General features: G+C 34.6%; 3 protein-coding genes across 3 annotated transcripts in view; 1 reads left to right on the top strand and 2 right to left on the bottom strand.

Moving 5' to 3' along the window:
• Window positions 1–1,261: 1,261 nt before the first annotated feature.
• LOC141329951 (uncharacterized) lies at window positions 1,262–5,341 on the bottom strand. Its single transcript, XM_073835493.1, has 2 exons — window positions 4,902–5,341; window positions 1,262–2,822 (listed from the first exon to the last, which is right to left on the bottom strand). Exons 1-2 carry the CDS (start codon window positions 5,158–5,160, stop codon window positions 1,423–1,425), a joined length of 1,659 nt encoding a protein of 552 aa, XP_073691594.1. The 5' UTR covers window positions 5,161–5,341; the 3' UTR covers window positions 1,262–1,422.
• A 5,190-nt stretch (window positions 5,342–10,531) lies between these two features.
• LOC141329867 (uncharacterized) overlaps window positions 10,532–27,680 on the top strand; it is a 68,911-nt gene continuing 51,762 nt past the window's right edge. The window contains exon 1 of the mRNA XM_073835487.1: window positions 10,532–11,634. Within this exon, the coding sequence (XP_073691588.1) occupies window positions 10,622–11,634 (1,013 nt within the window). The 5' untranslated portion in view covers window positions 10,532–10,621. The remainder of the gene's footprint in view (window positions 11,635–27,680) is intronic.
• On the bottom strand, window positions 14,179–24,189 carry LOC141341914 (uncharacterized). Its single transcript, XM_073846439.1, has 4 exons — window positions 23,271–24,189; window positions 18,746–18,754; window positions 17,253–17,317; window positions 14,179–16,452 (listed from the first exon to the last, which is right to left on the bottom strand). Exons 1-4 carry the CDS (start codon window positions 24,059–24,061, stop codon window positions 14,996–14,998), a joined length of 2,322 nt encoding a protein of 773 aa, XP_073702540.1. The 5' UTR covers window positions 24,062–24,189; the 3' UTR covers window positions 14,179–14,995.

The raw sequence follows: 27,680 nt of genomic DNA, 5'->3' as shown, positions 1-27,680 counted from the left end.
GACAGCCTTAATGCTTTCTACTGTTCATGACTAGGGACGAGCATCAGTAACATTTATACCAAAAGTGATACTGCTAATCAAAACTATCTGGTGCAAAAAGATGTAAAGATGTTGTGCATTTCAAGTTATTTTAGTTTTGCTAACTGTATTCTTCTTCCAGCAAGAGCAGTGAGTTATTTTTCTGCTTGTGTATTATTTTATGAACATTAAAGAAACAGTTCACCAACAGTTCATTAAAATTGTGTCTTCATTTAATCACTTTCACGTTGTTTTAAACCTTAATGAGTTTCTTTCTTCTGTTGAACATAAAAATATGGACAGTTAGTGGCCACTGGCATAGAGAAAATAAATAAATAAATAGTTGTTTGTGTGTTCATGTCCTTATGTCCATTCATTCATTCATAAAGATTAAATGAAAGAATTCATATTTAAATTATATTTTTACAGCTTAATATTTACAAATGCCAGTCCATATCACGATTTGATTAAAGTGACCTACTTGTGATTTAGTAAATTTGGTTTTTATGTCTGTATTCAGGGATTCAGTCTACATTTTCAGAATCGAAGAAAACACAGAGCCATAATTATAGCCGGTTCTGTGGTATTTTGATATGCCGCACCGAGACACTCACGTCTGCTGTAGACACGGTGTGAATTTGTGATAATCCTGCTTGTTTTTAATGTGTTACTGAAATCTCTGTATTGATCATTAATTTACCGCCATGCCAGACACAAATTAAAGCTTGGCAATCTGCACAATGAGGAACACTGTTCTATGCACATGCATTTTTAACTGTTGTGAGATGTATATGTATACTAAAATGTGCAGATAATTGCATTAAAAACAATGGTTAAGTATCTTTCATCACATGCCGTTTTATTGCAGTCTCTTGTAGCTACCTAATGGAGGAATGATTTAACTAAAAATCACCATAATATACAATTTATTTATTTTTTTATAAAAATAACATTTAATAAACAACAACACAGATCATAAAACTTACAGGTCAATTCAGTTAAACCAGAATCAGAAAGAGCTGTTGTATCAAATATGACAACTGTTTATTTTAAAAGCAACAGTGAAGAACAAAAAAAATAAATAAATAATAATAATAATCTGCTGGTTTTGAAGATGTGCTTTATTCACTAAAATGTTTTGCCACATTGATCTCATGCGCGCTACTTCTCTCTAGTGTGGATGTTCATGTGTGACTTAAGGTTTGATGAACTTCTAAAACTCTTCCCACACCGATCACAAAAATATGGTTTCTCTCCAGTATGAATTCTCATGTGAAGATCAAGTTTATGTTTGTATTTCAATCTCTTTCCGCACTGATCACATGTGAACGGTTCCTCGTCTGTATGAGCTTTCATATGTGCCTCAAGGCCTCCAATGTGTGCAAAACTCCTTCCGCACTGATTTCACATGTACGGTTTCTCTCCAGTGTGGATCCTCTCATGTGATTTCAGATTTGATGACCAACTGAATCTCTTGTCACAGTGTGAACACTGATAAGGTTTCTCTCCAGTGTGAACGCTCATGTGGTCCTTAAGGTCCGACGAGCGTGCATAACTCTTCCCACATTGATCACAAGTGAATGGTTTCTCTCCAGTATGAACTCTTATGTGTGTCATAAGGTGTCCTTTCGTTGTGAAACTCTTCCTGCATTGATCACATGCATGCTGTTTAACTCCAGTGTGGAGCCTCTTGTGTGATTTCAGATGTGTTGACCGACTGAATCTCTTGTTACAGTGTGAACACTGATAAGGTTTCTCTCCAGTGTGAATGTTCGTGTGATTCTTAAGGTCAGACGAGCGTGCAAAACTCTTCCCACATTGATCACAAGTAAATGGTTTCTCTCCAGTATGAACTCTTATGTGTGTCATAAGGTGTCCTTTCGTTGCGAAACTCTTCCCGCATTGATCACATGCATGCTGTTTCTCTCCAGTGTGGATCCTCTCATGCGCTTTCAGATTTGATGAGCGACTGAATCTCTTGCCACAGTATGAACACTGAAAAGGTTTCTCTCCAGTGTGGATGTTCATGTGAACCTTAAGGTTTGCTGATTGTGCAAAACTCTGCCCACATTGATCACAAGTGAACGGCTTCTCTCCAGTATGAACTCTCATGTGCTTCCTTAGGTGTCCTTTTGTTGTGAAACTTTTCATGCATTGATCACATACGTGTGGTTTCTCTCCGGTGTGTAGCCTCTTGTGCGATTTCAGATGTGTTGACCGACTGAATCTCTTGTTACAGTGTGAACACTGAAAAGGTTTCTCTCCAGTGTGAACGCTCATGTGGTTCTTAAGGTCCGATGAGCGTGCAAAACTCTGTCCACATTGATCACAAGCGAATGGTTTCTCTCTAGTATGAACTCTTGTGTGTGTCATAAGGAGTCCTTTCGTTGCGAAACTCTTCCCGCATTTATCACATGCATGCTGTTTCTCTCTAGTGTGGAGACTCTTGTGCGATTTCAGATGTGTTGACCGACTGAATCTCTTGTCACAGTGTGAACACTGATAAGGTTTCTCTCCAGTGTGGATGTTCATGTGATTCTTAAGGTTTGTTGATTTTGTGAAACTCTTCCCACATTGATCACAAGTGAATGGTTTCTCTCCAGTATGAACTCTCATGTGATGCTCAAGACTTGTTTTGCATGTGAAACTCTTTCCACAGTGGGTGCAGGTCAAAGATCTCATGGCATTTCTTTTCTCTATTTTCTTCTGTTTGAAAATCAGAGAAATTTCTCCAGTTTTCATATGATTTTTTCCCCCAACTTCACTCATTTCTTCAGCCTCGTCATCTTCTTCTTTCATCAACACTGAAATCAATTTTTGAACGGTTATTTTTAGTAACTCATTAAACATACACACAGAACTGTGAAAGAACATAAAAAATAACCATGACATGATAGTGGAAATAGGGCTGTGTGATGACCTAAAATCAAAACCTCAATTAAGATTATTGAATGGTTATTTTATTTTTAATTATATTTTTTACATTCATTTATGTATTGCCCTCATAACTCATAAGATTCATACTGTAAATATTCTTGACTATTAAATGAATGATTTAAAAGTTCATGTCTTGTGATTTTTTAATATTTGAAGAAAACACAGTGTCTGCACTCAGTTTGTAACATTCCTTTTATACAGTATTTTAGAGTAAACTGTAGAGATGCAAAAATAAAACACAGTCCAGTACACTTTTGTTAAAATGAACCATTATATGTGACCCTGGAACACAAAACTAGTCTTAAGTCGCTGGGGTATATTTGTAGAAATAGCCCAAAATACATTGTATGGGTCAAAATTATAGATTTTTCTTTTATGCCAAAAATCATTAGGAAATTATGTAAAGATCATGTTCCATGAAGATTTTTTTTGCAAAATTCCTACTGTAAATATATATATATATAAAAAAAATGATTAGTTATATACATTCTTAAGAACTTAGTTTGGACAACTTTAAAGGTGAATTTTTTTGCACCCTCAGATTCCAGATTTTCAAATTGTTGTATCTCAGCCAAATATTGCCATTTCCTAACAAACCATACATCAATAGAAAGATTATTTATGGAACTTTCATTAGATGTATACATCTTAGTTTTGTAAAATTTAACCTTATGAATGGTTTTGTGGTCCAGGGTCACATATAATAGTGGAAATGGGGCTTATAGTATAGAAAGACAGCATACAGTGGTCGTGACGCGAATTTCACCATCACATATATACATACACACACACACACACACTCTAAACTACATAAAAAAAAAAAAAACAGGTAATGCCTCTTTCTACAGACAGTTCTCAAAACAAGCAACGGAATATATATACTAGGGATGCAACAATACAGTTAGTCCACGGTTCAATACATACCTCGGTTTTTAAACACGGTTTTCGGTTCGGTTCTGATACCTTGCCACTTCAGTGTGGGTTTTTTTGGAACAAATTAACAAAATACTCCTGTAAACCTCTGCACACTATAAAGTGTGGTTTAGTATGTGTCTGCTTAATTTTTCTTTTGAGAGAGGTATAATGTTTTAGACTTTTACACATAATAGAATGGGTTTCATTCATACTAGATGCCAGAGGGCGCCCTTGTGCATAAAAAAACCCACATGTGATATGCATCAAAGAAGTAGCGCTAATAACGTTCCGTTCCAGCTTCTCTTATATGGATAAAAGCATCGCTATTGCTGTAACTTATTAAAAACAAGATATAACGGTAAACGTTTTGAATGATGAAATCTAAGGACAATAAACGCTCGTCTGCAATAATATATGGTTTATCTGTGTTCTTCAAGCCATCTCGGGTATTTTCACAAACCATTGCTAATCGACATACATTGAATATGAGTATAGAATTTATCGTCTGCCTCATTCTGTGATGAGAATCCACATCTGATCACAACATAAGGAAGTTATTTCAAACACTTGACTGATGTTGTGAATTAAAAACCAGTTATAATGTTTTTGTAACTTGTTTTTATAACTTTTGTTGGACAACAGGTTTAGAAAGGCTTATCACTGCATGTCATTAGAATGGAAGATGCTCTGCGTGTTGCGTTATTTTTTTCAAATATAAGAGGGGAAGCGTTTTCTCATTTCACCACATGAAATCCTGGGCAAAGGGCAAACATACAGCAAATTCCAAGAGAAATAAAAGGAATGAAGATATTTAGATGCAAAACCGAAAAACCGCAATTCACAAGCGCGTATTGAACCGTGGATGTCGTACCGAACGGTTCAATATTATATTGAGTATTGTGACATCCCTAATATATACTGTGTGTAGACAGAGGCATTACCTGTTTTTGTGTAGTTTAGAGTGACAGTTAAATCTTTGTTAGTTTAATGTACCACAAACTCATTTAAAATTATTAAGTATAAACACTAACCTCCTTGTTCCTCGTGTTTTATTCTCCAGGGTTCTGGTTCCTCGTGTTTTATTCTCCAGGTTTCTGGTTCCTCGTGTTTTATTCTCCAGGTTTCTGGTTCCTCCTGTTTTATTCTCCAGGTTTCTGGTTCCTCCTGGTTTATTCTCCAGGTTTCTGGTTCCTCTTGTTTTATTCTCAAGGTTTCTGGTTCCTCATGGTTTATTCTGCAGGTTTCTGGTTCCTCCTGTTTTATTCTGCAGGGTTCTTGTTCAAACACCATGTTCACATCAGCAGATCTTATTTCAGCTGATACTCCTATAGATATTCCTGCTTGCTTCAAATCTTAGTCACGACTGTGAAGATGAGAATATTTCAGGTGTTTACTGACGTGATTCAAAAACTGAAATTTTCTATGAACAGAAAATTACATTTCTAACTGTTTGTATCAAGCCAGCGTTACAAAGAACAGCAGCATAGGAGGGGAAACTGAACTTCTTCCTCTGAGGTTTATTGGCGTTTGGAAAACAAACGTATGTGTTTTAGCGCCACCCGCTGGACTGGAGTGTGAAGAAAAGGACAAATAACACAGAGAATATTTACTTTGTGCATCTACAAGGTTTGAATTGTTTCCTTAAAAAGGGGGATCTGCACAAATACATTAAAATAACTTAGATTACAAACTCAACAGTATTCATGAGTGATGATTTGAGGAGAAAGATGAGGGAATTTATAAGTCAAATATTTAATTGAAAATCACACAAAGTTGCAGCATGTAAATATACTTTTTATATATTTTTTTTTATAAATTTTACTGCTTTGGGTTTTTGCATGTACCTCAGGCTGTTTATTGCAGTAGGTAAGCAAAGCAGACAGAAGTTTAAGACCAATGCTACATATTGTAGAAAGAGGCCTAAAAGGTGTCCATTAAAATTTAAGCAGCCAAACTGGTTTTTCAGTGAGGAAGTTAAATTCAACCCTTCAAAAAAGGTGTACATGTAACCACAGTGGGTTATGTCTAAAATGTAACAGTTCAGAGAGAAATGTATGCATGCTGCACATTAGATTTGTGTCGCTCTTAAAAGCACAGACATGCTGCCGTTAGTTCAGTCTAAAACTTAATTTCTGTCAATTCTCATCAAGCCTGGCTTTTCAGGGGTTTTGGATAACAATATCTGTTCGTTTCTTTCTCTGCTTGCTTTGGGTGACATGTATGTTTGACATGTTGACATTATTAAATGTGTACGTAAAGTAGAGAAGTTGTTTTCAGAAATTCTGTCCAAGAACTTAAATTTATTATTTGTTTCCGTATACGTTCTGATTTTAAACAGGGCCGCAGCAATTAATGATTAATTACTGGGCTAACCTCCAGTAGCATAAAGATGAACACCCTACAGAAGTGCTTTTAAAGAATTGTTGGGAACAAAATGTAAGATGTAGGAGTTTTGGGTGGTGTAGTAAAATCTATGCAGAAGAATTACAGGTAAATAATATCAAGATGAGTCCAACAGTTGTTATTCAGGATTATGAACCATGGGTTATAACACCTCAAGTAGATCTGCATCTGTTGGAGGTTACAATAACAGAAAGAGAAGTTGACTTGATATCTGCATTCTCAGAATAAACCAGAGTCCAATACCCTCGACATATAAGTATATACAGATGGATCAAAAGATCCAGAACATCAAACAACTGGGGCTGCTTTTTTAGTCCAAGTTACTGGTAATCAGTGGATCAGTGGAGTAAAGCAAACATCAAATCATTTGGCAGTTTATATGCTTTTGGCATTACAGTGAGAACAACCCTGACAATGTTTTAATCTGTTCAGACTCAGTTTCAGTTTTAAAGAGCTTGAGATCTTTTAAATCTAGCCACCACTTCTTTTTAATATCCTACATATACATTCAAGAATTGTTCAAAATGATCCATCAATCAGTTTTATGTGGGTTCCAGCACACATAGGAATAAGGGTAAATGAAGAAGTGGATAAATTAGCAAAACAAGCTTTACAGAAAGAAATAATTGAGTTACAAGTTCCATTAAGTAAATCAGAGATGAAGGTTTTAATCTGGAGTAAATTGATAGAAGAATGGCAAGTTAAGTGGAACAATGGAATAAAGGTACTGTTTATTAAACAAGGTAAATCAAAACATAAAACGTATAGGCAAGTCAAGGACAGAAGAGGCTATTTTCAACAGAATTTTATTAGGGCACTCAAATTTAAATAGCACACTTAAAATAATAGGAGAAACACCCGAACGGGTTATGTGAACACTATAAGGGTGAAGAAACAATAACTCATGTATTTCTTGATTGTAGAAAATATGAGCAAGAAAGAAGAATAATGATGGAAGAAATCAGGAATTACATTTTAGGGTTTTAATAAAATGGGCAAGTAAAATAAAAAGTAAAGTTGATTTTCGATTTTATTAGAGAAACGGGTTTGGTGAATAGATTGTAAAACTCTGTTCAGCCCCCCGGAGAAGAAGGAGGCGGGATCAGGTAATTTTAACAAGACTTATGGGACATACAAAACTTAATTCTTCACTTCATATTATAGGAAAACACAGTACAGGATTGTGTTAATCGTGTAATGTAAAGGAAACAGTTGATCATACTAACAGTTTTTACAAGTTATGAACATAAGGAATTAATTGCAAAGAGAATTACAGAATTTAGGATGCAATTAATTTTTAAACCTTAAACAAGGATCCGGGTAAAATAATAAAGCAAGTACAATTCAGTAAGAATAGTGGACTCAAAAATAGAATATACTAATCACAGTACTCCTAGTCTGAAATCACTTCACACTCCAGCACAAGTGGTGACGGTATGCACCTAAAAGTTGGTATGCGACCCGCAAGTAAACCCTCAGAAGAAGAAGAAGAAGAAGAAGAAGACGGACCGCAGATGTTCGTCTATGCACATGTGTTAATGCTCTGTGCAATGCGTTTTATGCGACGACGTAAGTACACATGTATTAATGTGACATTTATTGTTTTTGTTCTATTAATGCTTATTGTTTACTTTGGAGACTTCTGAGCGTTATCGCGTAATTAACCGCTGGAAATACGCCAATTAGCGGAAACCACGCGAGTATTATCATACGGCACATGTGTTTCTGTATTATTGCAACTTGTGTTGAGTTTATCGATAATGGGGACCAGGGAAGTGTTTCATAAAACAAGTTTACCAAATCAGCCTTAGTTCAGTTTTTGCATGTTGATATTTGTATTATTATTATTATTATTATTGCAAGTCATCTTATTGTAACATATCCCTTCTGAAAAAAAAAAAAAAAAAGCATATGCTGGTTAAGTATGTTTTAGTAGCTGGTTTATGCTGACCAGCACCATGAACTACAAAATTGTGAAGTTAAACAGTTTTTCACCGTTTTCATGTTCAAGATTTTCTGGGCAGGGTTAAATCATGAAACACACCAGCTGTTCTGTGCCCAGTTTAAGAGTATTTAAGTTGTGCAACTGCCATCTAGTGGACATTTTAAGGCACTGAACACTTTTTTTTTTTTTTTTTTGTTGGAAAAATCATCATCAAGCCTTGCTTTTACGGGGTTTTGAATAACAATTTCTGTACGTTTCTTTCTGACCTGCATAAACCAGCTAAAACCAGCATCCAGCACCAAAACATACCTAACAAGCATATGCTGTTTTTTTTTCCAGCAGGGATGTCTCCATAGAATATTGAATATAATTGTATTTTTTATTTGTTCTTTAGACTATTACAACATATATCATTATCATAACTACTTATGGTGCAGATGACAGAAAGACTGTTCAATAATTCCTTCTTTCTGAAGAATATTTTCTCCAGTCAGTGATTATCTCGGAAACCTATTCATATTTGGCCACCTCAGCCGGCTGAAATCTTAAATCATAAATATTCTTTGCAAATTGTAAATAATATTGGAGATGTATTTAAAAAGAATTATAATATAATATTCAATATAATTTGTGTTATTTGAACATGTTTAGTCATGAGACAATTAGAAATTGTATTTTTTTTAATTTAGTTTCACTAAATTGTAGAGTCCTGTCACCAAGCTGCAATACACGCTGGAATTTAGACTTCCATTTCTCAACTTTAAAATGGCTATGGAATGGAGTTTAACTTAATTTCAACAACAATAAGGAATTGTATATTAGGTATTAGGTAACAATAAGGACAGTATACCTGTAGTAAGTCACTAGGAACCTACTTCAAGCGTGTGTTTTTATTTTATTTATATTTTTTGTGCTAGGAGTCATGTTATTTAGGCTAATACTTGGAAAATTTTGACATTTAAGCGTAATTGGTGGGACTGACAGACGGTCCTGTTAGACATCATGTTGCTGGTATTAAAGCCACTGGACCAAAGCCTGCAACCTGTTTGCACTATAAACTAGTGTGCTCATAATTAAGATAATGCATTAAAATAACATAGTAAAACACACCAAACAGCAAAACAAGCTGATTTGTACAGCTAAAAATAGCTGTATGTGGCTGAGACTGGAAGCCAGTTCTATAAAATTCACAAATGGCCACCCTATTTTTTTTATAAGAACAGAAAGTTGGATAGGGAAAATAGGGAAAATCAGTGTGTTTATATTTAAGACAATATATTAATATAATATGGTAAAAAAAAAAAAAAAAAAAGTCTGCAGGTTTAAGCAACATACACTCTAAAAAAATGCAGGGATGTTTCAACCCAACTTTGGTTCACATGTGGACTAACCCAACTTTTGGGTTAAAAAATTAATTTTAAAATTAATCTCAGCTGTCGGGTTAGACCCAAATTTGGGTTGAAACAAGCTGTTTTGTCCAGTTAAAATACTGGACAAAAACTGGAAGTAAATGACACTGAAAGCCAGACATATTACATTTACAAATGTTTCACTTACATAAATGCTTAGTAAAATAGAGAGCACTAGATCCATAACTAAAACGAAATGTCACAAATCTTTTGCTATGTGTTTGATTACGCATAAGCGACTACACAGAAGCTAAAACGATCTATCATGCCACATTAAAGAATGCCAAAACTGTATTTATTGCTTGATTTTCTTAATGAAATCAAAAGAATGTAAAAATTTGAAACTTTGTTTCATTGCGATTTCTTGGGAGGCGCACTGTGTATTGTTCAGTTATCAACTGAAATAAGCATAGATAGACCAAAAGATCGACTGGGACTTGCAAATTGATATTGGTCATAAAAAAAAAATTGCTGTGGTGTTAAACATGAAACCTTATGCAGCCTCATCTGTTTAACTGTTCTCTTATATATTCATGTATAAACTAAGTAAACTGACTTATTGTTGATTTTGTCAGATCTGAGAAATTGATATAACTGCTTGTTTGGACTACTTTGGCTTCTTAAACAACTAAGCAGCATGCAAAAGCAACTTGGATTTGTGCCTATAATGTTTTAAAATAATAATATTAATTAATGGAAAGTTTTGGCGATGTATAATTTATAAAAATGCATCAAAATTATGAAATGTCAATCTATATGTCCTTTCACAGTTCTCTTTTTTTAATTTTTTAATAAGTTTATGAAAATTAACTTTTTGTACTTGCGTTTCAGAGTTGATTGAAGAAAATGAAGAACTGAGTGAAGTTGAGAAAGACAATTGTGTTAAAACTGGAATTGCTCTCAAACCAAAGAGAACTATTCAAAGAAAAGAAGAGCCAAGGAATCTTTCACCTTTGGAAAGAGTTTGCCAAGCAAATATGGATTTGATTTTCACATGAGAGTTCATACTGGAGAGAAGCTGTATGCATGTGATCAATCCGACAGAACATTTCTGTGGGCTTCAGACCCGAAAAGGCACCTGGAAGTTCATACAAAGGAGAAGATTTTTTCATCTGTACAAAATTTAAAAGAACATAAGAAAATGCATACTGGTGTGAGAGAGCACATGTGCATTGAGTGTGAAAAGACTTTTGCCTCTGTAAAGTGTTTAAAACAACACCAGAGGATTCACACTGGAGAGAAACCGTACACGTGTTCACACTGCGACAAGAGATTCAGACGGTCAGGACATCTGAAAAGACACGAGATGATCCACACTGGAGAGAAACCGCACACGTGTGATCAGTGCGGGAAGAGTTTCACAACAAAAGGACACCTTACGACACACATGAGAGTTCATACTGGAGAAAAACCATTTACTTGTGATCAGTGTGGAAAGAGTTTTGGTCAATCAGTAAAACTGAAGGAGCACATGAACATCCACACTAGAGAGAAGCTGTACGCATGTGATCAATGCGGCAAAACATTTTTGTGGGCTTCGATCCTGACTAAACACCTGAGAGTTCATACAAAGGAGAAGCCACATTCATGTCATTTGTGTGGAAAGAGTTTTTCACTTTATCAACATTTAAAAGAGCATGAGAAAATACACACTGGTGTGAGAGAGTACCTGTGCTTCGAGTGTGAGAAGACTTTTACTTCAGCGTACTGTTTAAAACTACATGAGCGAATTCACACTGGAGAAAAACCTTATAAGTGTTCACACTGCGACAAGAGATTCACTCAGTCAGGAATCCTGAAAGCACACGAGAGGATCCACACTGGAGAGAAACCTTATAAGTGTTCACACTGTGACAAGAGATTCAGTCAGCCATCAACTTTGAACTCACATGAGAGGATCCACATTGGAGAAAAACCTTATCAGTGTTCACACTGCGACAAGAGGTTCAATCAGCCATCAAGTCTGAAAACACATGAGAGGATCCACACTGGAGAGAAACCGTATCAATGCAATGAATGCGGGAAGTGTTTCAATCACTCATCTTCTCTACACAGTCATACAAAAAACAAGCACAGTAAGTAGATCATCTTCAGATCCAGCACTTTCAGATCTGATGCTGCGTCCTCAACAAATGTGAAACAATAATGCATCAAGCAATTAAATATCATCTGAAGAAATCTGTCCTAACCAGGCATTACAAGAGACATGACAAAGTTGAAGTTCATCTTCATCTTCATAACCAGCATATTTAAATCAACTCAATGGTGGAGTTCCTCCCCAAAGAACAAAGTCAAAAAGTTTTATTATTGTGCTTTCTAATGAGGTTCACATTGTTCGACTGTCTTATAATGCATATGCATCACTTGTAGTTTGCGTACTCTATCATGAAGGAAAGCTTTTTACAAACTGTTCAGGAAGCTTAAGAACAGGCTATAACACTTTTTAAAAGAGACTGAGAATTTTATTTGTTTGTCGTCTTTATTTTATTTTTTTTAATGACTGAGTTATTCATCCATGTAAGATGTTTTCAGGAAATGCATATGCAAGATGTACTGTCTTGTAGCTTTTTGTAAGTTGGGGGTGTTGAACGAGCCCTGTGACTAAATTATGAAAGACGTATTGATAAGCTCTAATGTTACCATGTTCTGCCTTCGATGCTGGGGAAATCAAGGAAATACACTTACAATTTATTATTGCTGTATAAATGTTATCCAGCTAATTGAATCTTGCAGACTGTTTGCAATATATAATATGAAGACATTTGTCTGTGATTGGTTTTAGTTATTTGCAATCAAGAAGGGAGGTCTCTCTTGTACTTTGTCTTATTAGTCTATTTTTATTTTTTATTTCATTTTTTTTTTTTTTTTTTTTTTTGATTGATTTTGACCTCCAGGGAGTATGAAAACAATGTGGTGTTTTAGGTAAATCTTGATGACTTTATGGCTGCTACTTTATGGCCTGGTTTCACAGACAGGTCTTAGACTAAGCCAGGATTAAGTCATAGTGTAATTAAGACATTTAAGTCATTTTTATAAATGTGAGTTAGAATAAAACATTACTGGTGTGCATCTTGAGACAAAACAAAGGCACTGATATATTTTAAGATCAGTCAGTGCAGGTTTCTTTCATTTGAAACGGCTCAGATTTGCAGTTTAGTCTGGGACTAGGCTTAAGCTCTGTCTGTGAAACCGGGGGTATAAGTTTACACCACTGATCTATAATAGAGAACTGGATTGCTCATGATATGTCATAGAAAAAAGCCACTGTGTTGCCATATTTGGTATTCAGTATTTCTCCCATATTCTATTAATAATTAAGAGTAAATCACCTAAACGAGTCAGTGTTTTTATATCTGAAGTGTTTCTTTCTTACAATGCAAATGTGCTTTGTGTAAAATCCTTAACAAATGTTTTACAAATGACAAAATGCTTATTATGAAATCTTAAGATTTTATCATTTTGTGCACATACCTCAGTTCACCTTGTAAAATTATTAACTGTTTATGTAACCATGTTGTTGTATTGGTTTCATTTGTAATATTTAATTTGCAAATGTTTCAACAATTTCATTCACAGCCTGTATTTTAAAGCCGTTAATGTCAGGATTATGGTCTGTTTTGTTTGTGTTTCCTAGTGTTTTTCCCCCTATGGTTCCTATGTTCCCCTTTTGTTCAGTCTGTATTGGTTTGCCCTTGACCATATTTGGTCTTCCCCCCTTGTTTCCTTGATTGTGCACACCTGTCTTTGTAATTATCGTTTGTTGGTTTGGTCTTGAAGTTACATTGTGGTTGTTTGTTTCCGTGTTCCTGTTTATTTTGAAATAGTTACGTTGTGTTTGTTTATTTCTGGATTTATGATTGTTTTCAATAAATACATGTTTAGTTTGTACTCCTGGTTCCCCGTGTTTCCCTCTGGCTCCTCACTCCCCTCACGCCGTGACAGTTAATGATTTAAATGTTAATAATTAATACAATATATACAGCATATAACATTTTACTCCTATGGAAATTATAATGCTAGAATTTGCACATCTGTAATAGATGTTGCTCAGGACATAAAGGAATGCCTCATTCAGAGAAATAATGCTGACAACATGCGGTACAGACTTATACATGAAGCTTCATTGCCAAGATGATGCATGGTAAGCTTTGAATTTCAGTACAGTATAGAGCAACATAGTTAAAGGAGACTTATATTGTAATATTTATTGTATATTCAAATCCATTTCTGATATGTATACTAGATATATGTTCATGTTTAATATTTCCAGCATAGTAACATAAATTTATTAGTTATCTGTGTTGTTGATTTTAAACGCAAAAAAACTAAATCGAATTTCAAATGACTTACCCTGCTTTCTCAGGTTTGACAAACCTCTCATTCTCAAACAGAAAACCCAGAGTTTCCCTCATTTCAGGTTGATATAGATGCATTTTCATTTAACCTCCTTTCTGAAATGGGCCCCAGATGTTATCTGCAATGTTTATGTCTTTATGTGCCTAATTATGCAGTAAATATTAAACATGAACTGATATGATCTGGTATTAGTATCAGAAATGGATTTGAATTTACAATAAATATTACGATACAAGATTCTGTTACTATGTTGCTCTATACTGTATTGAAATCCAAAACTTACCATGCAATTGCATTGGAAATGAAGCTTCATGTCTAATTAGTCCATAATCGCATAAAGAGTGAATAATTATACAAGGTGAATTATACGCACAAAGAAATATAGCATTTTATTCAGGTTTCAGAAAAAAGCACTTTTGTAATACATTTGTTGAGGATCTCGTCCACCTGATGTTCATCGTGTTTATCTAATGTTCGCTACTGTAATTATTTTTTAACTCTTAAGTGGAAGAGTGGAAGTGGAAGAACTTTTGATTTTGAAAACAACAATGAAGAACAAATTGAAAAAAAAAAAAAAAAAAAATATATATATATATATATATATATATATATATATATATCTTGGTCTCTCTTAAAATTGTTGAACAAGAACAGTGTCCTAAACAAGAAAAGCTTCTAATTTCCTTCATGAAAGAGTAAGCAAACTACAAGTGACACATATACATTATAAGACAATTGAACATACTATGAAACTTACAAGAAAGCATAATTATATCATGAGGCAAAATGATATACAAGAACAGAACGTTTTGACGTTGTTTGGGGAGGAACTCCATCTTTGAGTTGATCTGAATCTCACAGATCAACTTTATTCACTGTCAGAACTTTAGATAATGTTTCTTTGTCTTGTCACTTGTAATGACGGGTTAGGTCTGGTTATACAGATTATATTTTATTTCACATTTGTTGAGGACACAGCATCACATCTGAAAGTCATGGATCTGAAAATGATCTACTTACAGTGATGCTTTTTTGTATGATAGTATAAAGAAAACGAATGAGTGAAACTCTTCCCACATGCAGTGCAGTGATACGGTTTCTCTCCTGTGTGGATCCTCTCATGTGCATCCCGACTTGTTGAATGACCAAACCTCTTGTCGCAGTGTGAACACTTGTAAGGTTTTTCTCCAGTGTGGGTCCTCTCATGCACTTCTAAATGCTTTGCTGTAGTAAAAGTCTTTTCACACTCAAAGCACATGTACTCTCTCACACCAGTGTGTATTTTCTGATGCACTTTCAAATTTTGTAGTGACGAAAAACTCTTTCCACACAAAGAACATGAATGCGGCTTCTCCTTTGTATGAACTCTCAGGTGTTCCTTCAGGACTAAAGCTCTCAAAAATATTTTGCCACATTGATCGCATGCATATGATTTCTCTCTTGTGTGGATGTTCATGTGTTCCTTAAGTTTTGATGAGATTGAGAAACTCTTCCCACATTGATCACAAGCGAACGGCTTCTCTCCAGTATGAATTCTCGTATGTTCTGTAAGCTGTCCTTTTGATACAAAACTCCTTCCGCACTGATCACAAGTGTGCGGTTTCTCTCCAGTGTGGGTCATCTCGTGTGTTTTCCGACTTGTTGAATGATTGAATCTCTTGTCGCAGTGTGAACACTTATAAGGTTTTTCTCCAGTGTGAATCCTCTCATGTACTTTTAAATTATTTGCTGTAGTAAAAGTCTTCTCACACTCAAAGCACATGTGCTGTCTCACACCAGTGTGTATTTTCTGATGTGTTTTCAAATAGTGTAGACTAGTAAAACTCTTTCCACACAAAGAACATGAATGCAGCTTCTCCTTTGTATGAACACTCAGGTGTATCTTCAGGACTGAAGCTCTCAAAAAAGTTTTGTCGCACTGATCACATGCGTACAGCTTCTCTCTAAGGTGGATGTTCATGTGTGTCTTCAGTGCTGCTGATTGTGCGAAACTCTTCCCGCAGTGATCACATGTGAACGGCTTCTCTCCAGTATGAACTCTCATGTGTCTTGTAAGCTGTGCTTTTATTGTGAAACTCTTTCCACACTGGTCACAAGTGTACGGTTTCTCTCCGGTGTGGATCCTCTCATGTCTTATAAGGTGTGCTGCCCGAGCGAATCTCTTGTTACAGTGTGAACACTTGTACGGTTTCTCTCCAGTGTGGATGTACATGTGTTTCTTAAGGTTTCCTTTACGTGCAAAACTCGTCCCACATTGATCACAAGTGAACGGTTTCTCTCCAGTGTGAACTCTCATGTGAATCTCAACATGACTTTTGCATGTGAAACTGTTTTCACACTGAGTGCAGGCAAACGATTTCTTGGCTCTTCTTCTCTTTAAACATTTCTGTTTGGTTTCAGAGCAACCCAAAGATTTTTCTCTAATTTTAACATGGTCTTCGCCCAGTTCTTCATTCTCCTCAATCAACTCTGAAACAGAAGTGAAAGAGTTCATTTTCAGTATCTCACATTTTCGAACAATAAAAAGAGCTTTGATTTAACACTTTTTTGCAACATTCTTTTTAAATAATCCCATGTTTCTGCAGAGATAACAACTGAATACGGTTGATCTACTACACAATTATCTTACATATATTTTGTTTAAAGAAAAAAGGACCCAGGTTATAGAAAGTGTCTTTTATTCAGATTATTGTATTACAACAAATCTGAATCTAAAACAGCTTGAAGCTTCATAACTGTCAGTGATATATGACACATTGTTTACTGATATATGTTCCTTACATTAATCCTTATCATAAATTCACGTGCAATTATTTGATCATTAATAGTACCCATTTATATTCATCTTTTATTGTGTTAGATGTATGTTCATGTTGTAGTTTTCTCAAAAAATATGTATGGGTAATTCAATGCAAAAGCCAACCTTATAATGAAAAAATATTTTTTTTTTACCGAAGGTTTTTACTATATTGATAGCACAGATGTCAACATTTGCTGGTACATATTCCTCATAAAAAGGGCCATCAAAATTAAAATAAAGAAACAATCATATGTTCTGTGAAGAGCCATGCCTTCTCTATTTGTTGGATATTATTGCGTCTGGTTTGTGCATTTTAATTTTGCTCAATCAGATTATTCAGTCCAAATATTACGATACGGTATCGTAATATTTGGACTGAATAATCTGGACTGAATAATCTGATTGAGCAAAATCAGATTAAATCGTCGATACCCCCCTAATTAATGAAGAATGAATTATAAAGACCAACCTGTTTCTTCTTCTGTATCTTCAGTGCGTTTGATTCTGCAGGGTTCTGGATCTCTCATCTTCTCTCTGTTTTATTTTCTCAGTCTTTGCAGATTTCAGCTCTTCCTAATGATTTGATGTTCGTCTTTACTTGTAAACGGATGGAAATATTCCAGCATTTATTGATTGTTGTGGGCGGAACTCCACTAAACATGAATATCTGTGTGGAAAAGCAGATCTTACACATTTAAGCATTTATGCAATTAAAACATTTGTAAATTGAATGTGTCTGGCTTCATTCAATGATACAATGTTTGTCTGTGATAAAACTATTTGAAAACCTGGAAGCTAAGGGTGCAAAACAATCTAACTATTGAGAAAATCGCCTTAAACGTTGTCCAAATGAAGTTCTCAGCAATGCATATTACTAGTTTATGGTATATTTATGGTAGGAATTTAAAAAAATATATCTTCATGGAACATGATCTTTACTTAATATCCTAATGATTTTTGTCATAAAAGAAAAATATATCATTTTGACCCATGCAATGTATTTTTGGCTATTGCTACAAATATTCCTGTGCTATAAGACTGGTTTCGCGGACCAGCGTCACATATGCCTCTAGCAGCCAATGCTGTGAAGCAGTTTTGAGAAAGAAACGGAACATAAAAGACCATTTTAATGTTTAAAAGATAAAAAAAATATTTTCCTTGGACCGATTCATTTTGATTAGAAATTGTTGTGTATTAAATTGTCAAACCTAAAGATTTTCTTCTCTCTCTTAAACACAATAATAAAGAACAGCTGTTATATTAAAGACTGAGTGGTCACTATTGAAACTATGTGTGGCCCCTTATTGTAAGATTGTAGACAACAGGCTTTATGCAGAGTATAGAAATAAAACAAACATATTAAGGAAGGAACTTTATTTCACTATTTAAAATATTTTTAATATCAATTTAAGGCAATTTGTGACCCTTTTTTAAGAGCCGCAGAAGTTAAATGAACAGTATGAGTAGGATTTGACAATGTACGGTAGAATATTAAGGCATAAAATGGCATGATTTATAATTCAGATACAGCTTCACACAAAACAAAACAAAATGTCTTATACAATGGAATTTCAGCCTTTATACCATTAAAAGGGATAAATCGAGTTCATCATTTATTATATTTATTTAAAACATAAATATTACTGTCTTGTTTAGATTTTTAGAAGGCACATTAACTTCTTTCACATTTACAACTCTGTGTTTGCTGCATAACAACGTAGGTTGATAATTGCGATAATTTGACCATAAAGAGCTGAAAAAATGTGGAAAAGAAAAATTCATTCTCTGTCATGAGGGGCGCTTTAAGAGCGCTGAAATATTAAGGTTTCCCTGTAACGGCTGTACACAAATCTGCATTAACGCTGTTTTATCAGGCAATAAAGGAAAATGCCAACAACACGTTTCTGAGGACCGCGTCGTCAACATAAATATCAATATACTCAATGGAAGTTGCAATAATACCGTAATACACTGAAATGAACATAAAACACACTTGTAGTGTGATAATACTAAAGTGGCTATCGTTAAATAGCGTATTTGTAGCGGTAAATTACGGCCGCAATAAAACACTCAGAAAGTAAACAATATATGCCACATGTAGTACTTACGTCGTTGCATAAAACACATTACACTGAGCATCGATACAGGGGCACTGACGAACATCTGCAGTCATGTCTTCTTCTTTTATTTGTATCGTTTTTTGGCCTGGAGTGTGTGAAGCTTCAATGGGTGAAGAAAAAACTATTTTTTCTAAGGGAATTCTTCCTTCCAATCCTGTGATTTTTAGATAATAAAGTATTTCTTTTTGCACTCTTGACTGTTCTGAAGCACAACTTGATAGATTTGTTAAACTGAAATTGGTTATACTTAGATCCTTCTTTTGTTCTATGCTACAGTGTAGAAGTACATGTTCAATAGTCTGTACTTCACTACAGAATACACACAATCCAGTTTGATGTTTCCCTATTATGCTCAATGAATGATTTAAACCAGAATGTCCTGGTTGCAGTCATGTAATAATAATAATAATAATAATAATAATAATAATAATAATAATAATAATAATAATAATATCTTCTCTTCTATTGTTGAGGCATACTCTCCCTTTACCAACTTGTTTTTGAATGCTATATACAGTAGGTGTCTACCCTTTATTCCCACATTTTTGTCCCACATTTCTTTCCACTTTTTATTGATGTGATTTTTAATTACTCCTTTTATTTCTACTTTACTCAGTGGAATTTGTACTTCAATAGTCATATGTTTCAATGCCTGTTTAGCCAATTTATCAACTGTTTCATTCCCCTGTACTCCCACATGAGCGGGTACCCATACGAAACTCAGGATTATACCCATATTTTGTATTTTAAGCAGACTTAAAAGTATTTCATAAATCAATTTTTTGCCTTACTGCTGATATTGATAAACTATTTAGAGATGATATAGAGTCTGAACAAATAATTGCCCTTGTTGGCTTAACTTCCTCTACCCACTGCATAGCCAATAAAATTGCCATTAGCTCAGTTGTAAAAACAGATGCATAATTGGTTATCCTTTTCTGAATTTTGACTTGATATCTATGAATGTATACAGCTGCAGCCGTCTGCCCAGATGCTGGATCCTTTGACCCGTCAGTAAATATATGAAGCATTGAGGAATATGCTTGATCCAATTACTGCAGGACAACCTCTTTGTGTATAGTTTTTTTTTCATTCTTAATCTTACATTGAAGATGAAAGTCAACTTGAGGCATGGGAACCAAGGAGGAATATTTGGTATTACTGCAGTCATGTTTTCCTGTATGCAGCACTAAAATTGAAACGTATGGAAACAATTAAAACTTAAGTTCCTAGGACAGGCTTTCTGACAATTTACACATTTATGTAAAAAGTACATGTCACCTAAAGCAAGCAGAGAAAGAAATGTACACATATTGCTATTCAAAACTCTCAAAAGTACGGCGCATTTATGCTTATAACGTTTTTTTTTTTTTTTTAAACAATAACTAGAAGTTGTCCTGGCTCCTGCAGCTTTCTTTCACTCTCTAAGGTTTGCAGGGTTTCCACAGCAAAACCCGCCAATTTCTACTCAAAACTAGCCTTTTCATACACTTTTTTATTTTGGCGGGGTTCCCCTGGTAAAAGTCGCATTACAGAATTCGTCGTACAAAATATTATTCCTACTGACAGCATGTAATTATGTAATTTAATTGTTATTATATCATAATATTATGGATAAGCTATAACTTAATTGGCCCCTGTGCAAAAAACTAAAAACCATGAAACATAATAGTGAAATACTATCTTGAATATTTAAAGCTGAACTGTTCAGTCAGTTTTTTAAACTAAATACTCTGTTTAAATTTAATTTTTACGTTAAATTTTAACTGTACGTTTCAATTTAATTTTATATTTAGAGCTTATGTTATGAACATTGCATATTTTAATTTGAACGTCAGACTGAAATAAACAGCACCGTTTGTGTAATTGTTAGCATAACTGCAGCTAACGCTAATATGCTGGGACTTAGAATGAATTTTAACTATTTAAGACTCCTATAACTTTTATTAGAGTTAAAAAAAAAAAGGACATGATGTATTTACTATTTTTACACACAAATGACTCCATGTGTGTTAGAGAGTGTACAAATGTTTATGTCTTCGATATCAGTCTGTCAGTAAACGTTCTTATGCTTAGATAACTTTAGCAGGTTTATAAAGCTTTTTAATATTAAATATGAACACGGTTTGGATTTAATGGAAGTAAAGGATTTGCAGATTGCTCAAAGTAATATTGTCTGTGGATACATGTTCATTTTGTAAGACCAGTTTGGAACAGTGCTCTCTATTTTATTGCATGCAGAACAATACAATGACAATAAAGGCGTTCATTTCAATTTAAAACCTTTATTTAGACCCATAAAACAAAGGCCAAAACATAATGGCTTTTAACTATTAACACTGCCATAGAGATGCACTAAAATGGGTTCCTGACACCATGAAGTCAAAATGTTATAACGTACCTGAATGAAAGGCAATAAACTTATATTTGAATGTTTCAATAGGTATTGACACAATTGACTTCAGCTACAACTTGGATAAGATTTCAAAACGTTTCGCAGCTACAGCACACGTTACAGACATCGATTCACACACGTGGATGTCTACAGTATAAAAAAGGAATAAATAAACTCATTGATTTCCCTTAAACGACTTAAAGAATAATCTGCAAGCACAAAACTGTAGTGAAGTGTATTAACATCTCTCAATAGAATGGTTTTTGCAGGTTTAAATAAAACGTTGCTTTATAGCAGTAATCATAATACGCATATTTCCAGTATAGTTAACTCACTCATCAGAACCTCGCGTAGTCGGTTTAACCCTTAAATGCATGACTGTTTCACCAATCACTATATATTCGGTTCGGTTACCTCTAACTGCTGCAATAGCAAAACACTCTCTTCATATTTTAGGAACCATTACAAAAGAATAAACTAGAGCATATTTCGTTATCTTTTAAAACTTAGAAGGGTTAAATTTGAGTAGATGATTTTACAATAGCCGCTATTCAGAGCGGACTTCCATAGTAGCCTACATTTATATTCACGATCTCAATCATTTTGTCAAAACGGTCGTTTTATTGACTTCAAAATCATTATTTTGATTGCTGGCAGCTTATCACATCCGCCATAAAATGACAGTGCCATTTATATTTTATTGCATACAGTAAAGCCATTCAAACCAATTCAATTTTAGCTGATACTCTTTTGTTTCATTTAAACATCACGTCATTATTGTCTATCAAAGAGTGCATGTATTTAGTCATGAGATACATATTTTTGCGCACGAAAAATGTACTATTAAACACCTTGGGTCTCTAGCGACCCTATAACGTTTTTTTTTTTATATACAAAAAATAAAATAAAAAAACAGGCATTATTTTATATTTTATTATATTTTTCTTGTTTTCTTGTTAATACTGAATAGGAATACTAAGAAAGATGATGCCAAACTTAAAAAATAAAGGATGGAAAGGGTAGTAAATGCCACTAAAGACCCGAGGTATGCATTTAACAGAGTAGTTCACTTTCAGAACTAAAACGTACAGGTAATGTACTCACCCCCTTGTCATTCAAGATGTTCATGTCGGTCTTTCTTCAGTCATAAAAAAAAAAAAGTTTTTTGAGGAAAACATTTCAGGATTTCTCTTCACATAATGGACTTCTATGGTTCCCCCGAGTTTGAACTTCTAAAATGCAGCTTCAAAGGACTCTAAATGATCCCAGCCGAAATAAGGGCGTTATCTAGCAAAAAATAAATAAATCATATACTTTTTAACCTCAAATGCTTGTCTTGTCTAGCTTTGTGTGTACTCTGTTCAGAGATTAAAAAGTATATAAATTGTAAATAATAACTGTTTGTTTTGCTAGATATGACCCTTCTTCCTTGTCTGGGATCATTTAGAGCCCTTTGAAGCTGCATTTTGGAAGTTCAAACTCGGGGGTACCACAGAAGTCCACTTTATGGAGAGAAATCCTGAAATGTTTTCCTCAAAAAACACAATTTCTTTACGACTGAAGAAAGAAAGACATGAACATCTTGAATGACAAGGGGGTGAGTGCATTATCTGTACATTTTAGTTCTGAAAGTGAATTACTCTTTTAAAGGGTTAACTGGCTCATTCTGTTATTTTTTAGTCACCCCCAGAACTTAAGTTTGATTCAGTTTGATTTTGTGAACAGGCTCGACCTGTTACTTCCTATAAGAACAAGCTCAAAAGAGCAATTCATTTAAGAACCGAACATTACTAACTAAAACGGAGAAAAAGACTTAGAGCATGCACAAATACCTTGTACCCCGTTTACAAACCCCACGCAACAACAAGAAAAGCCAGTTAAGTTAGTGAAGCTAATAGGCTCAGTTGCTCCCAAAACGCCAGATTCATCTGAATGAAATGCTAATATGATACACAATATTTAGGTGTACAGCTAAATGCGTCTCCGCTTGTATGAGACCTTACTGTGCTTGTTTTTTGTATGACTGTGTAGAGCAGCTAATTTGCCATATGCAGTGCAGTTGCGCAGTTTCTCTCCAGTGTGGATCCTCTCGTGTCTTTTCAGATGTGACGAATTACTGAATCTCTTGTCACAGTGGGAACACTTATAGGGCTTCTCTCCGGTGTGGACCCTATTGTGTATTTTCAGATGTACTGACTGACTAAAACTCTTGCTACAATGTGAACACTTATAAGGTTTCACTCCAGTGTGGATCCTTTCATGTCTTTTCCGGTCTCCTGAATCACTGAATCTCTTGTTGCAGTGTGAACACTTGTAAGGTTTATCTCCAGTGTGGATCCTCTCATGTATTCTCAAATGTGTTGAATGATTGAATCTCTTGTCGCAGTGTGAACACTTAAAAGGTTTTTCTCCAGTGTGAATCCTCTGGTGCTGTTTTAAACAGTTTGCTGTAGTAAAAGTCTTTTCACACTCACAGCACATGTAGTCTTTTACACCAGTATGTGTTTTCTGATGTAGTTTCAGATTTTTTAGACGTGAAAAACTCTTTCCACACAAAGGACATGAATGTGGTTTCTTTATTGTATGGACTTTCAAGTGCTTCTTCAGGGTTGAAGCCCATAAAAACATTCCACCGCATTGATCACATGCGTGCACCTTTTCTCCAGTGTGGACGTTCATGTGCTCCTTAAGGTTTGCGGATCGTGAGAACCTCTTCCCGCATTGATCACAAGTGAACGGTTTCTCTCCAGTGTGAACTCTCATGTGAACATCAACACCATATTTGCGTGTGAAACTCTTTCCACACTGAGTGCAGGTGAAAGATTTCTTGGCTCTTATTTTCTTTAAATCTTTCTGTTTGGTTTGAGCGCAACTCAAAGGTTTTTCTTCAGGTTTGACATGACTTTCCTCCTCAACTTCACTTGATTCTTCATTCTCCTCTTTTTCTTTAAGCAACTCTGAAATAAAAGTGAAAATACATTCAGAAATTAAATGTGAACATAAAAGTGAACCCCTGATGTAACAGTGCAGGGCTCCAGAGTAACATTTGAGAGCAGCACCACTAACTTTTACAGATGGTGGTTTTCATATTTTATAATAGTGGTTTTAGAATTTCAATATATAAAGCAAAACAGTAAAAACGACTGACTATTAAGCCAATGAAAGCTACTCTGCTGTCATCTACTGGTTATGGAAAGGATTTTTTCTTTCTTTCACATTCAAACACAGTGTTACGCTTGCTTTTACTCTTTATTCTATACTGTTTGTTCTGCCTCTGGAAATATAGTCCAATCATCGCAATCGTCACGTTTGGAGAATTGAGAGCTCTCATAGACTTCCATTCAAAGATTTATTTATTTGTTTATTTATTTATTTTTCAAACTGCAGGCTCTGCAATGCAATGTCTAAGGGTTTCGGGAGGGCTAAAACTAACGTGCTTTCGTGATCATACATAACCTTAACTTGTGCAGGGATTAGACGGAACAAATATACCTCTAATAATAAATACATGAAGTCAGGGCTAGATTTTATGGGCTGAATAAAGCAAACCAGTATCATACTAGTTAAGTTTTGATGGATAATCATTGCAATGGAGGTATTATTAGTGTGCAAATAAACAAACTGTGTGAAATGAGCACATTTGATTATGACTGTATAAGTGTTTTATAATGGACAGCGTGTTTTTCTAGAAGTTTTGCTGTGGACTGTCGTTTATATCAGCATCAACATTCAATATGACAGAGGAAACTTTTTTTTTAAATTTGTGTTTGATTCTATTTAATTGTTCTTAATACAGATCCATATACATTTATATAACGTTAAGGCAAGTGGATTCCTAGCAAACACAGAAAGTTCCCATATGGTTCCCATTTGGAATATTATTATTATTTTTTTTTTGGGGGGGGGGGGACCAAATGAGAATGTTCTTGGAGCGTTCCCTGTTGGTTCTGTTTTTAATAACCTATAAAATATGTATAAAATAACCTATAAAAAACGTTCCTTGCAGGATTTTTTTAGGTTTATTTTTTTATAATCTAAAAAGAATCTTCCCATAACCATCCCTGCAGGTTACTTTTAGTAAATTAATTAAAACTTTGCAGATGTTTATGATTATTCCAATGCTGAAATGTATATATAGGCTATATATATATATATATTTTTTTTTTTTTTCATAAACTATTTTTTGCAGATTTGCATGTCTGAAATAAGCTTTTCGTTTAGACATCAACGTGGTCAAATTGCATTATAACGTTAATACAATAAAATGTTGTTCAGCCAAGGTTAGACATAGTCTGAAAATCTTATCATAAAAACTGGGTTTATTTCTTTAAAATAGAAATAAACCCAGCCTCTGATCTGCACCCGCTTTCTCCTGTCTTCCACAAAATGCGCTTGCGTTTAAAAATGAACGGCCAATTCGTTTTACTGACTGACTAACATTTGTTGATTGATCTCTTTAACGGAAAAAAAATAATTAAAATTATTATTATAGAGAGTAAATATTGTGATTTTAGGGAGATGTGACACTTCTAATTGAAGAGCACATGATGTTAACCAAGACGTTTTCGTTTAGTGACCAGAAGAGGGAAGCACATCATCGTTAATTCAGTGGTAAGAAACGAATGTAATGTTATCCTAGTTAAAGTCAAATACATGTTATTAGTTTTTGATGTCTGTAAAACTAAAATACACATTTTTTTTTTAAATCCAATATTTTGTTGATGCCATTGTCATTTGGTGCTTTAATAAACATAAAATCTGGGATATTAAATTGTATGTCTAATCTCACAGTAACAAACAAGAAAAGTGCAACATATTAAAGGATAATCCAGTCTCATTTAATGCTCATTATGATGGTTAATGTGTTCTGATAATCTGTGATGATTAAACAATTGTTTAAAACAAGACATGGTGTGTAGTAGTGATTATTGACATTCACATCCGTCTTCCATGCTGCTTACTCCGGGGTTAGGAGAACGTTCTGGGAACCTTCTAGCAACTTAAATAGAACATTCCCTATTGGTTAGACAGGAAAGTTTTACATAAACAGAATGTTCTTTTTAGGTTAGGGGAACGTTCCAGGAATGTTCTGTGAACCAAAAATTAGCTGTGAAAGGGGTCTGTTGGTGTCTCCTTGTGGTCCTGCGTGCTACAGCAGCTTGTAGTTATGTATACCTGGTCTAAACATAGTCTATACTTAGTTATTTGAAAATGGCCTAAACAAATGTAACATCTATTAATAAGATTTTGGTTTTGCACTGTATACATCAATTTTGACAAAATGTTTTCATTTTGAACGTCATCCTTAATCTTGAATTTGGTAAAACAATTATCTTTATTTAAACTGTTTAAAGTCTTAATATTCTTTTTTTTTTCTTTTTGCTATACTGGATGTGGCACCAACCTCCTGGTTCCTCCTGTTTTATTGTGTAGGTTTCTGGTTCTTCATGTTTTATTCTCAATGGTTCTGGTTCTTCATGTTTTATTCTCCAGGTTTCTGATTCACTCGTGTCCTCCTCATTCTCCTCTTTAACAAACATCATCTTCACAGCAGCAGATCTCAGTTCAGCTGATACTCCTCCAGATATTCCTGCTTGCTTCAAAACGTAATCCCTACTATGAGGATGGGAATTGTACAGGTATTTACTGACCTGGTTCAAAAACGGTATTTTTCTATTAACAGAAACATTTCTAACATGTTGTATTAATCCAGCGTCTCGATAAACAACAGAGAGAGAGCCTGGTAAAACTAATCTTCTTCCTCTGAGGTTAAATGGTGTTGGGTAAACAAGCGTCTGTGTTTTAGCGCCACCCGCTGAACTGGAGTGTGAAGCAACAAACAAATTGCTTAAAAAAGAAGGTTAGAAGAAAAAACATTAAAGGTATTATTGCAGAAATATAGAACAATTGCAGATTTAGAAAAAATCATATGGAAAGTATTGGGAATTAATTACGTTTGATATTAGAACAGCAGGAAGGAAAACTGGAAACTAAATAAATAAAGAAAAATCAATTAGGGATATTTTAAATTGTATAAAAAGAAAAAGCAAGTTTTGACTGATGGTGAGTTGCAAAAATTAAATTTATTGGAAATGGAATTAGAAATATTTATGAGGATACAGCAAAAGGAGCATTTATCAGAACTAGACTTATTTTTTTAACACACACACACACACACACACACACACACACACACACACACACACACACACACACACACACACACACACACACACACACACACACTTTTATTTGTGCATGTAGCAGTCGATCTATGGAAATTGTGGTGAATGCCTCTTTTGACGGTGCTTCACAGGCTTTTTGCTACTTCTTCTTCTTCTTCTTCTTCTTTTTTTTTTGTACTAACCACCAGAAGCTTTGA

The sequence above is a fragment of the Garra rufa genome, chromosome 1 (assembly GCF_049309525.1).
Source record: "Garra rufa chromosome 1, GarRuf1.0, whole genome shotgun sequence".
NCBI classification, from domain to species: Eukaryota; Metazoa; Chordata; class Actinopteri; order Cypriniformes; family Cyprinidae; genus Garra; species Garra rufa.
This window is presented reverse-complemented; position numbering and strand designations above follow the sequence as displayed.